At 36.3% G+C, this 13,655-nt stretch overlaps 1 protein-coding gene across 1 annotated transcript; it reads left to right on the top strand.

Moving 5' to 3' along the window:
* Positions 1-9,187: 9,187 nt before the first annotated feature.
* LOC124636095 lies at positions 9,188-13,255 on the top strand. The gene is made up of 3 exons (XM_047172045.1): positions 9,188-11,556; positions 11,930-12,578; positions 12,618-13,255. Exons 1-2 carry the CDS (start codon positions 10,807-10,809, stop codon positions 12,563-12,565), a joined length of 1,386 nt encoding a protein of 461 aa, XP_047028001.1. The 5' UTR covers positions 9,188-10,806; the 3' UTR covers positions 12,566-12,578; positions 12,618-13,255.
* The last annotated feature ends 400 nt before the right edge of the window (positions 13,256-13,655 follow it).

Genomic DNA, 13,655 nt, shown 5'->3' with positions numbered 1-13,655 from the left:
ATTTGTATTTTTTCTAAATCCTTTTTGTTCACTACAGAATAAATTGTATTTTTCAAAATAATTATTAATGCTATTATAAATGATTTTTTCAATAACTTTCGAAAATATAGGAATTTTCGCAATCGGCCTGTAGTTTTTTATATCCGTCTTATCATTTTTTCTAAAAAGGGGTTTAATTATAGTTTTTTTTAGGTTTTCCGGAAATATACCATTAGTGATACATAAATTTACTATGTGAGAAGAATAATGATCATGTTCATGCGCAAACATTTTTAAACATAATAAATGAAAGATTAACTCTTTCAAATATACAGGGTGTTTGGCGCATGGACCGACAAAAATTTTTGGGGGATTCGTGAGGCCATGTACTAGTTTTCACTCATAGACCCAATGTCCTATATGTCACTGTATTCGAGATACGATTTTTTTTGTTTGTTTTTAAAAATTACCGGAACTATCACCTTTAAAACGCTATAACTTTTCAGTCTGTTGTCGAATTTACACCAAATCACTTTCATTGCGTTCTCTGATGTATTATTATTCCAAATAAAACATAAATTCATAGCACTAGATGGAAAAAAAATACTTGTTGAGCTTCCAAACTCTTAAAAATGAAAAAACGTATGAAAAATGTCAAATTCAAAATTAATTATAAAAAAAAGTAAAAGCTTTTATGAACTTCGTTTAATAAAAAAAAATTGCCTACTTAATACCCTTTCCAACGATATGCCACATGGGTGTGAAATCATTAATAATGTCGTCAAAATCAGAGCAGGAACGAACACGCACTCTAACGTCTCTAACAACGAACCCGTTTGATAGAACAATGGTAAGCAGGTAATTGGCAGGTAAACTGCCTGTCTCTTTCTTACGCATGAAAAATATCTCTTGTCTTTGTCTATCATTGGGTTGGAGTTTGTTATGTGATCCTTGTTTAGTCGAGATTTGACTATCTCTGCTATCGGAAGTGTCCGTGTATTTCACGTTTTCCTATTTCGTTGTTTTTTGTTAAAGTTTGTTTTTGTTAAGTTTTGTTTGTTGAACTTTTCTGTTAAACTGTTGGTGTATTCACCGTGCTTGTTACAATGCCTAACTTCAGCAACGAAGAGTATGCTGACATGTTGTTGGCATATGGCAGCGCTAATTGTAACGCTCGTGAAGCGCGTAGAATTTACCAGCAGCGTTATCCTAACCGGCGTATACCACACCACGAGACGTTTGCTACAACCTATCGACGTCTGAGGGAGACTGGAAACATAAATTTCCAAGAGCCTCGCGTTAATGTGAGGCAACATAATGTTGTAATTGATGAAAGCATTTTGCAAGCTTTTGATGAGGATCCAACGACAAGTATTCGAGTTGTAGCTGAAAGACTTCACTTGTCGGTTTGGAAAGTTTGGTCAGTTCTTCGGGAAAATGGAAAGCATGCGTATCACTACACTTCTGTTCAAGGTACGTTAAGTACTTTATTTATTTTATCAGGCGAAATCGTAAAACTAAATTTTGAACCAGTTATCTTCGACCTTATTGTGCTGAAATTTTGCACCCAAAAAACTTGTATTTTAAAATGGTTTTAACCATACACTTATTTTAAACGTTTACAAATATCCTTGTAGCTTTACTGGTTCGTTTTTCAAATAAATACCTAGTAACTTTTATTTTTTCTAATTTTATCTTTTAAATTTATGTTAGTTTTTGCCATTCAAAAAGTGAATTTTTACCAGTCTTTAATGGATTGTTCTAGGTCTCATAGATGATGATCACAGGAGACGGCTCGATTTTTGCCGATTTATGATGCATACGGACGTAGATGATACAAATTTTTTAAAAAGAATTTTGTGGACTGATGAATCCAATTTTAATCACGAGGGAATTGTGAATCTCCACAACCTTCACCATTGGGCGCAAAAAAGACAAAATCCCCGCAAGAAAAGACAAAGTTCCTTTCAAACTAAGTTTAGTGTAAACGTTTGGGCGGGGGTTATTGGAAGACACCTGATCGGTCCACATTTCTTACCAGAGCGCCTGACCGGAGAAAATTATTTGAATTTTTTACTCGAAGATTTACCTGAATTGGTATTACCAGTATTAGATGGAGAACCAATTATTTTCCAAAATGATGGCTGTCCAGCACATTACCAGCGAGACGTGCGAGAACATTTGGACAACTGTTTTCCAAATTCATGGATCGGAAGAGGCGGCCCAATTCCTTGGCCTGCACGTTCACCAGACCTGACGCCCTTGGATTTTTATGTCTGGGGCCGTGCAAAAGAAATTGTGTATGCGACTGAAGTACCCACAAGAGAAATTTTAATCGAAAGAATAAATTGCGCCTTTGAAATTATGAAAGCAGAAATGCGACTGAGGACGACGACTGTAGAAATTAGAAAAAGATGCCGTGCATGCATTCGCAACAGAGGCAGTCATTTTGAACATAATTTATAACTTAAATTTAATTAAAACATTTTAAAACATTTTTGTGTTTTCATTACCCTGGCACTGGTTAATGTGTACCTTTAGGTTTGTGACGACATTATTAATGATTTCACACCCATGTGGCATATCGTTGGAAAGGGTATTAAGTAGGCATTTTTTTTTTATTAAATGAAGTTCATAAAAGCTTTTACTTTTTTTTATAATTAATTTTGAATTTGACATTTTTCATACGTTTTTTCATTTTTAAGACTTTGGAAGCTCAACAAGTATTTTTTTTCCATCTAGTGCTATGAATTTATGTTTTATTTGGAATAATAATACATCAGAGAACGCAATGAAAGTGATTTGGTGTAAATTCGACAACAGACTGAAAAGTTATAGCGTTTTAAAGGTGATAGTTCCGGTAATTTTTAAAAACAAACAAAAAAAATCGTATCTCGAATACAGTGACATATAGGACATTGGGTCTATGAGTGAAAACTAGTACATGGCCTCACGAATCCCCCAAAAAATTGTGTCGGTCCATGCGCCAAACACCCTGTATTGGCAGATATAGTCATAAGACATAACTATAATAGGAGGCGAGTACAGTTTCGTTTACTATCAGATGTTCCAGAATTGAATGACTTCCCGAGGCTAACGGAAGAAGACTTGGTGCTGTTTAGTCTCGGTATATACCAGACAAAACAAGCGAGGAGCTACTATGGAGAACACTTAAACCCAAATGGAGAGTTTATCATTGAAATCGGAAGCGGACTTCTCACTGAGCATGCCAGAGAGTTGGGTGAAAATGTCGTCATAATAAGGGGTAGAATTCAGTCTCGCCATGTGCAAGCGAGAACATACTTTGTATATATTGGCTGGAACACACGATTAAGTGGTAGGAAAGCCATAGAACACTATTATTGTTCTTGCAATGTAGGCAAGCGAACCGTCGGTTGCTGCTCTCACACAATGTGTTTGGTGTGGTATATGAGCTTTGCAAGACATGAGGCTCATATAAGTCCACCCGCAATAGGGTTAGAAAATATTTTAATAAGGTCTTCTGAAATGTAAAAACATGTATATATTCCCCCAATCTTTTTGTTGATATATTTTTTACTACCTACCTAGTATTATTACGTTAGCATGACCTAGCGCTCAAGGCTTTCCACCTCGGTGTAGTAGGGAAGGGGTTTATCATAAACGTTCGGTCATTTTAAAAAAAACTTTATACGTTATTTCCCGTAACTGGAATGTACAGATTTTTTAGTAACGATAAGACTTTGAACTCAAATAGCAGCCAGGGGGTTAACCGAAGACGTTCCTTATAATAGTAAAAAATTTCCAGGGCCTTATTTTCGCTGAGAATCTAAGATATTTTTACTCTGGCGTCAGCAAACCCCAGCGGGCCCACCATGGCCAGGCCTGCCGGGAGTGCGGGATTGTTCGAAAGAGTTACCGCGGCCTTTGTACATAAAAGGCTTTAGATGGATTATGATGGGTTTTAGTCAGTAAGAGCCTCACTTTTCCTTACGCTGCTAACCCACAGCGGGTCATTTAATGATTTCCAATCAAAGAAAAAAAAAGGAGGCATTTGGTGGGCCCCACAGATTGGGCAGGAGTCTTTTGAAGGAAGTGTCAGCCTTCTTTAGTTTGGGGCCGTAATGTGATGCTCCAAACATTGTGTGATTTTTTGTATTTTCAAAGTCAAATAGCAGCCAGGGGGTTAATTGTAGAAGATTCTTGTAATAGTAAAAAATCTTCAGGACATTATTCTCTACGAGAATCTGCTATTTTATTTCTCTGGCCGGCACTTTCAATTTTGGGTACGAAATGGATGATCTCCTTTTCGTTACAAGATTTAATATTGGTTTTGGTAGTCCTAGGCAGGACGTGTGTTCTACGTGCCTCCAACTTAAAGAAAAAATAAAAGTAGAAAAAAATGGTAGCGAAAAAGTAAGACTTATGACGGAATTGCGGATACATAAGCTTCGTGCAAAGGCATTTTTTAAACTTCTCCAAAAAGAAGAAGAAAACGAGATACTTGCTTTTTTTTCTGACAGTCAAAAGATAGTTTTGACTGTCAGAAAAATCTACCATTGCCCAAAATACCCGATCAATCCGTTTATTACTCACGACAGCTGTACTTATATAATTTTACCATCGTAAGAGGGTCATCTCATCACAATCTGTCTAAAGATAACGTGTATTCGTACATTTGGACGGAAGAAACTGCACATAAAGGGTCAAACGAAATTTGTTCGGCCGTTATTGATTGTTTAGACAAACTTAGTACAAATGGTATTGAAAAGATACGTCTCATGGCTGATGGTTGCGGAGGCCAAAACAAAAACTCCATTTTGTTGAGTGCTCTAATGAACTGGCTTTATATGAACACGCAGAACATCAAAAGTATAGAAATAATTTTTCCCGTTACCGGACATTCTTTTCTGCCACCAGACCGTGTATTCGCATTAACGGAAAAACAGATCAGGAAAATGGAAACCATATTATTACCCGAAGACTACATGGATGTTTTAAAAGAACATGCGACGGTTTTGCGATTAGGAACGGACATTCCGATATTTGATTTCAAGACACAAAGCAGAAATGTTTTGAAGTCGACCCAAAGCTTTCATTTTCAAATAACAAAATGTAAAAGATTTATTATAACTTTACATAGAGGAGAAGTCAAGATACGTGGTGAAATGTCTTACTATTCTGATACAGGTACGTAGTTGACATCCTTATTTATTACTAGCTTCTACCCGCGACTTCGTCTGCGAGGACAGGGATCTACTTAAGGTATCGGGATAAAATGTAGGCTATGTTCTTTTCCATATCGAAGCCTACCTGCCAAATTTCTTTTTTTGCATGCCAAATTTCATCCAAATCCGTTCAGCAGTTCTTGCGTTATTGAGTAACAAACATCCAAACATCCACATTAATTTATAACATTAATAGGATTATCTTGTGAATTTGTACCTACTTATATGATTGATCGCATTTTACCAACTAGATAGTACTGTTATTTTTAATAAAGAATTTAATTTCATTAATTTTATTTCAGGTGTCGCTAAAACAATCAGTAAGCGCGGCCAATCGTTTGAAAAATTTAATCCAGAAATGCTGCCAAATGGAGTGCCAGTTAATGAAGCAAAACTGATTGATGTTCGCAAATTGTTGGAGACACACTTTGGCCAAGATTGGGCCTCGTTGCCGCAATTAAAATATTATAAAAAAGTGTTTAACAGTGAGAATGTGATAGGGCGACCAACTCACGAAGAGATTGAAGAAGATGATTCAGAAGAAATATTGAATTTTGTTTTGAATAATTAAATATGCTCTTATCTTACTCTTTTTTATAAAATAAAACAAGATTTCCATTTTTTATTTTTACTTAGCTAATACAAATTTAACTGTCGATAGCATTCTGTTATTTTGCCACTACCACAACACTAGTTCCATTGGTATTTTTTTTAATCCAGATAAATCCAGATCTATTTTATCAGAATTCTATAAATCCACAATAAGATTTTTCAAAGATGGATAAATTGCAATCTATTATATCGAATGAAGGTAAATCCAAACTAAATTTTGAATTTTTCAAAGAATGTATGGTTTTAATACTGAACTTGCTTAACAGGATTGTTTTGTTCAATACTGTTGTCATATTAAAGGAAAAACTGCCATAAAAATAATTCAAACATTATTATTAAAAGTTTTTTTTTGCATATCTCCCAAGAAGGTTGAGTGGATTTATCAGAGTTTGAAGTTAAGCGACACATATAATAGTGTATAATGGTGTACATATACACGAATATTTTTTAATTAGTACACAAAAAAATAGGGCTCTATCTGTACCCGTTACTGATCATATTTGTGTAATCAAAACTAAAAAAAACGAAATCCCAAAATTGTCCAGGAAAATTCGACATATTTGGTAAATTCATAATTGAATCAATCATTCATAACAATTGCTACTAGAAAATACCACGCGCAGTGCTACTCGTTTTGAATGCCATTCATAGATCCCAGCAAACTCGCGTCTAAGGTCAAGCCACGCCCCCTTCTGCGCCAGCGATCCCTTTTCAAGCGAGCGAGAAACAGACAGTGCTAATTTATTAGCGGAAGGGTGCGCGCGTTTTTATTTTTTACAATTGTTTACGTTTTTACTGTCGCGATGTCTTATCAATTTACATCTCGGGAGTATACGGCGATGATACGAGCATACTTTTTGTGTGGTGAGAACGCGAGAGCCGCAGTACGTATGTACAGAGAATTGTACCCAAATGCTCGCCAGCCGAACGTTCGGACTGTGGTAAATGCCTACCAGCGTTTACTCGACCACGGATCATACCGAGCACCGGCTCATAGCCAAGGACGTGGAAGACCGGCGTATTCGCAGGATCTGTACGACGATGTCGTGGACTACTTCGAAGAAGATCCCCGGCGAAGTACAAATGACGCAGCTCGTCATTTTAACATCAGCCAGTCCTGTGCATGGAAAATAATTAGTTCGTATGGATATCATCCATACCACTACAGAAAAGGTCAAGAATTGACCACTGTGGATTACGAACAAAGGATGACATTGTGCAGATGGATACTCGACAACACAGAAGCAAATATCCTCTTCTCAGACGAGTGCATGTTTACGCGTGTCGGATTGTTCAATCAACACAATGAACACTGGTGGTCAATACGCAATCCAATGTTAACAAGGGAGAACTCTTTCCAACACAGGTTTTCCATTAACGTCTGGGCAGGAATTCTCAACGACAACATTGTTGGCCCGTATTTCATAGAAGGGCGCCTTACTGGCGAAACTTATTTAGCTTTGCTGCGGAATATGGTGTCTGAAATGCTGGAAGAGATTCCATTAGCCAATTTAAGAGATGTCTGGTTTCAGCAAGACGGCGCGCCTCCGCACTACCACAGCGCAGTGCGTGAGTACTTAAACGAGCAGTTCGGGAGTCGGTGGATCGGTCGAGGCGGCCCCGTGGCATGGCCGCCACGATCTCCTGATCTCACGCCATTGGACTTTTTTTTAGGGTTCCGTAGCCAAAATGGCAAAAACGGAACCCTTATAGTTTCGTCATGTCCGTCTGTCCGTCTGTCACAGCCGATTTACTCGGAAACTATAAGTACTACAGTGATGAAATTTGATGGGAATATGTGTTGTATGAACCGCTACAAAAATATGACACTAAATAGTAAAAAAAAGAATTGGGGGTGGGGCCCCCCATACATGTAACTGAGGGATGAAATTTTTTTTTTCGATGTACTTACCCGTGTGGGGTATCAATGGAAAGGTCTTTTAAAATGATATAAAGTTTTCTAAAAAACATTTTTCTTAAAGTGAACGGTTTTTGAGATATCAGCTCTCAAAGTCGTAAAAAGTATGTCCCCCCCCCTCTATTTTTATAACTACGGGGTATAAAATTCTAAAAAAAATAGAGGTGATGCATGCTAATTAACTCTTTCAACGATTTTTGGTTTGATCAAAGTATCTCTTATAGTTTTTGAGATAGGTTGATTTAACTGTAATTTACGGAACCCTTCGTGCACGAGTCCGACTCGCACTTGGCCGGTTTTTTGTGGAGTGAAATTAAACGACGAGTGTACGTTAGTGAGCCTACAAGTGTAGAACAATTAAAACAGCGCATACTGGACGCGTTTGACGAAGTAAAAAGTAAACGAGACATACTTTTATCATTAAAAAACAATTTAATTAAACGTGCTCGTGTTTGTATTGAAAATGGTGGTGGACATTTTGAAGCACAGCTAAAATATCTGTAAGTTTTTTTTGTAAATAAGTAGGTACGTAAATTCTAAGGTGACATAACATAATTATTGTAAATATCAGCTGATTCAAACTTTTTAAATACGCCAAAATTACTTATTTTCACAAGTTTTACAACTTATTTGATTTCTTTTTACCACCTAATCTTTTAATTTAGTCACCTAATTTCTTAATAATTCATTTTGAAAAAGTTGGTAATTTTGTTGGTCCTAAGCCCAAATAAAGTATGAAGGAAAAGTTTGAATTGAATAAAAGTTTATTTTCCGTACACCTTTTATTTTACTTTTTCTTAGTTTTTAATCGTAACGCATCTATGCGTTTTAGTTACCTACATTCGTTATCAGCTGTTGGACGCGGGGCAAGTTCGAGCGAGAGCACGCGAATGCGAGAGCGACAGAATATTATTAATGAATACTACTATGAATGACCTGGAATAACTTGTACAATGTTTCCATGAATTGAGTGAAATTTTTGGATATAACTTATCGCTAATAACTTTGCTGATTATGAATATTAGTTTTTGAAACTTTGCATAGATAATACTAAGAACTTTTTAAATGAGCCCTTTAAGTATGTGCACTAATTAAAAAATAGCGGTGTATATATATATAAAAACAACAACTTTTAAATAAATCCTGAAAAAAAAATCATTTGGCACTTATGACGTTGTTGCACCCGGAGTGCAATATACAGCTGCGTCAGCAAGACTTTATTGCGCAACCCTGTGGCAAGTACAAAAGAGAATCCTGCCCGAGTTCCCAAAGTGGTGACACCTACAGGAATGAACACACAACCTTCTGTTTTTGTGTGTTCGACTAGATATCCAACTGATCTGACTTATTGTTATAATCTCAAACCTCATAATTAAAATGTTGGTGAAATTTGTACGCTGTTACTAATGTCAAAACATAAAGGACATTGTATTTCTTTAACACCTTGCATTACAACATATGTATAACTAAGGTGCATTGGGGCAATTTCGAAAATGGGTATATTCCGAAAAGGCAAAAAATCTACCAAACGCAGCAATATATTCCAGCCTGCAACATTAGGCCAAGCGCCATCTTAGATTTACTTGTGGCGACAGACGTCGCGAGCCGCTCGCGCTAACGACACGCGAATATCGTCAAATTATTCAAGAGAAGTGATTTCGCGCCAAAATTTAGTGATTCGTAATAACCCCAACATCGTTTTCTCGAAATTCTGGTAAGTTATTTCAATATTTGTTTGTTTTTATGATAGGTTGTTGTTTTTTGCTTAATAATATTCGGAATATAAGGTTTCAGCTGTGTTTTTTATTTTTTTTTCTGATTTACCCCTCCGGGTTTATTTCGACGTGCTTGTTTCGCAATAATCCCATTTATGTTTTCCTACCATAATTCTCAGGAGTTCTCAAAGTGTTTCATACTTTTGACCTCCAACGCAAAAATAACGGGATGTTATAAGTTTTAAGTTTCTGTATGTGTGTGTATTTGTGTGTGAGGTGTGTCTGTGGCATCATAGCTGCCCAACGGCTGAACCGATCTTGTTTTTTTCTTTGAATGGTGAATTAGTTGGGAGTGCTTTTATCTATGTTTGCTGTAACTTCGGTCGGGGATTAATAAAAATTCTTAACTTTGTTTTGTACCATGATGGCGGCGATGCTACTTATATTTTTGGAATGGGTTTTCAAATCTCTTTCCATAAAAGGTGGTTGTGAGAAGTGGTGAGGGAGTAGAGTCACGACCACTTCTCCCCCCCACCCCCCAAAAAATACACCACCACGCCTCTCAGAATCTCCTATAATGGATACCGAATTCAAAACCAGAGTTTTTTGCTCAGTTATTGAATTTTTTGTGTTGACAAAAGTTATTTCGTTTTTCAGTGTCATCATGCCTCGTACTTATTTAAAAAAGAAAAATAAGACATACACTCCTCAAGATCTAGCCTCTGCACTACAGCAGGTAAGAAACGGGGAGCTTACCGCATATGCTGCTGCACAGAAGTACAAGATCCCTATGACCACTCTTCATGACCATGTCAAAACTAAAGATACTAGGCAGAATGCAGGTAGACCCATTGTTCTACCTTTAGAAGACGAAAAAAAGTTAGCAAGCACCATCATAGTCATGGAGAAATGGGGATTTGGGCTCTCAAGATCAGAGATTTTGGAGATTGTGGCTGAATATGTGCGCGTAAATAATATTCAGACACCATTTAAGAATAACACACCTGGACCAGATTGGTTTATTAACTTCCGAAAACGTCACGGTTTGTCAATAAAAAAAGCACAAGCTGTAGAATATGTGCGACGTAAAATGACAGACCCATTCGTGATTGCTGAATATTTTGATTTGCTGAAGAAGACCTTGCATGATTTAAATCTTTTAGAAAATCCAGACTCGATTTGGAACTTGGACGAGACGTCATTGTGTCTGGATCCGACCAAAACAAAAGTGGTCGGATAAAAAAATAAGCCATGTGCGAGGACCACCTATGGAAGTGGAAAAGAAAACATCACTGTGTTAGCAGGAGCAAGTGCCAGTGGTAAAAAGTTGCCGCCTTTAATAGTTTTTAAAGGAAAATTCGTTTGGGACCAATGGATGGCTGATCTTAACGATAGTGATTACGATTTTGAATTAACATATGCTGCAAGTGCTAAAGGGTGGATGGAAACAGACATTTTTCATAATTATTTCGAAAAAGTACTCATCCCAAGTTTCGGCGAAGAGCGACCAGCCCTTATAATTTACGACGGGCATTCAACTCACGTCGATGCCAGGGTTGTGGAGCTAGCGGTCCGAAATAATGTAACTATCCTCAAATTACCCCCACATACATCACATTTATTGCAACCGCTTGATATATCTGTATTTAAATCATTCAAAGCAATATGGGATGCAAAACTGGTAGAGTGGCAGAGAAGAAACGTTGGTACGAAAATGCCAAAAAACGTTTTCTCACAAACTATGGCAGATACTTGGCAACAAACGAACCCCGAAGTTATAAAGAGTGGATTTAAAAAGGCTGGAATATACCCTTTTAATGCACATGTCATACCTATTGACAAATATGATCCAGACGCGTACCAAAGATACAAGAAAACTTTGCTTGCCCGCACACTCAAACAGCCAAAGTCACTCAAAGAAATATGCATTGAATCATTCAACAATCAGTTTGCAGCAGTCAATGAAACGATTGAAATAACAGGCAATAATTACGTTGCCTTGCTATCTGCACAATCAAGAAATAATGCCCAAATGATACCTTTTGAAGCCAGACACCCGAGCCAAGTACCAGCATGTTTGCAGAATTCGAAGCCAACAAAATCCAAAATAAATATAATATCAAACATAGTCATAAAGGAAGCATCGCAAGTACCACTTCAAAACCCATTTCAACTCGATCCATCAGTCTCATTTGAAGAATTATTGCTGAGGAAAATTCAGCAGGATAAAAAGAATAGTGCTCCAACAAAAAAAAAAACGTGTTACAAAAGGTGCGGAAGTGATAACTGCAGCCATAGGAAAGAAAATTCTAAAAGAAGTGAAAGAAACGAAAAGTAATAAAATTGCAACTAAAACCAGTAAAGCGAATGATAAACGAAAACGATCCTCTGATACCACTAGTATATCCGATATTATCAGCAATCAAAGCGATTCTGATATTATTGATTGTATCGATTTTGAAGACTTGATGGAAGACTGCGATGACAATTTTAATTTTCACCAGGAGGAGACAAGTTTACAGAAATCAAGAAAAGATAGGAAGTGTGTTATGAAGATGAAAAACGATAAAAACATCACCAGTGAAAAGGCACTCGCTGACAAAAGTACAAATCCTGTATGTTCTAAGAAAGGCAAAGGTGTTGGGAAGAAAAGCAAAGGTAAAGAAAATCAGATAGACAAAAATGAAGGAATCAGTTATTTTGCAACAGGTGAAGAAGACAAAAATGAGCAGATTGCAGAATATCCTAAAGAAACCCAAACCTGTAAACTACAGCCACCAGGAACGGAGAATAAAGAATTAGTATGTGGAATTCCAGAAAAGTGCCCCGTTGTAAGGGAACGTTATGATTTAAATGATACAGTGCTTGTCAGGTGTTTTATAAGAAACAAATGGAAATATTATGTTGGGTTCATACAAAACATAAGCAAACATGAAGAACAATTACTGTTCTTTATCGACTTCTTAAAAACGTCCAGAAGACAGCAACGTCTCAGTTTTGTTGAACCTAAAAAGAAAGATACGGACCAAGTTCCAGAGTCATTAGTAGTAAAGAAAATAGAATTACAGAAAAAACGAGAACGAGACAAAGAATATTACTTGACCCACGATGAAGACACTATTTATTTCGACTGACTTTATACCAAAAAGTATCTACCTAAGGAAAACAATCTACACATCTACGTCCACCTTCTAGATTAGTTGCATACCTACTTATTGATTTCTGACACACGAATATTAGACATTTAAATAAAACTACTTAAATTAAGGACTTTATCGCGGTAATATTACTTAATCCCGGCTTTTCGGACCCTTTACAGCATCCATGGTCACGGGCAGACTTAGATGTCGGTCGTCTTGATATTTTATTTGCAAACATCAAATATCAACAAAATTTAGGGTAGCTGTTTGCAACTAAAATACCAAGACAACCAACACCTAAGTCTGCCCGTGACCGTGGATGCTGTAACGGATCCGAAACGTCAGGATTAAATAACATAACCGCGATAAAATCGGTAAAAATAGTTTTATTTAAATGCATTCCTACTTCTTTTTATTGATATTATGTGTATTTGTTGCGATGGCTAACTGTAGTTGGCTTCAAAGAACATTTGTGTTTTAATTTTTTTATTTTTTATTTTACTACCGGAAGATTCTAAAGAGTAGCCAAAAATTATCAAAAAGTCTTTGATTTTTATGAGATTGAATAATTATGTTTAAGGATTGTTACTATAATTTTTTTTTTTTTTTTAATAATTCTAATTGTTACCCACATTACTCAATGTGAAGTTACGTACTTATTAAAATAAAAGTTGATCTCACTGAGTTATTGTTTTATTTAATTATTTACATTCTATACAATACATTAAGAAAATAAGTATGTACCTAAAAATAACTTTGTTTATCCATCATGCAATTTTAAATTTCCTAAAATCTCAAATGATATGTTGAGAACCACTGTCACATATGTCTGAACATCAAGGCTTTTTTGGGGTAATTCCGAAATACAAAGTTATAAAAATTCAAATTAACGCTTATTATTAGAAAAACTTACGATATCAAAATCTATGGGGTAATAACGATGTACAGTGTAAACTCTATATAACGACACTCGATTTAACGACAAACTCTCTAAAGCGTCGAAATCGATCGTGTGTGAAAAGGTGTCCCGACATTATTTAAAAAAATTGCCTTTGGTTGGTTTAGCTTGTCTACCATACATTCA

The sequence above is a fragment of the Helicoverpa zea genome, chromosome 13 (assembly GCF_022581195.2).
Source record: "Helicoverpa zea isolate HzStark_Cry1AcR chromosome 13, ilHelZeax1.1, whole genome shotgun sequence".
NCBI classification, from domain to species: domain Eukaryota; kingdom Metazoa; phylum Arthropoda; class Insecta; order Lepidoptera; family Noctuidae; genus Helicoverpa; species Helicoverpa zea.
Note: the sequence above shows the minus strand (reverse complement) of the source record. Positions and strands in the feature narration are given on the sequence as shown.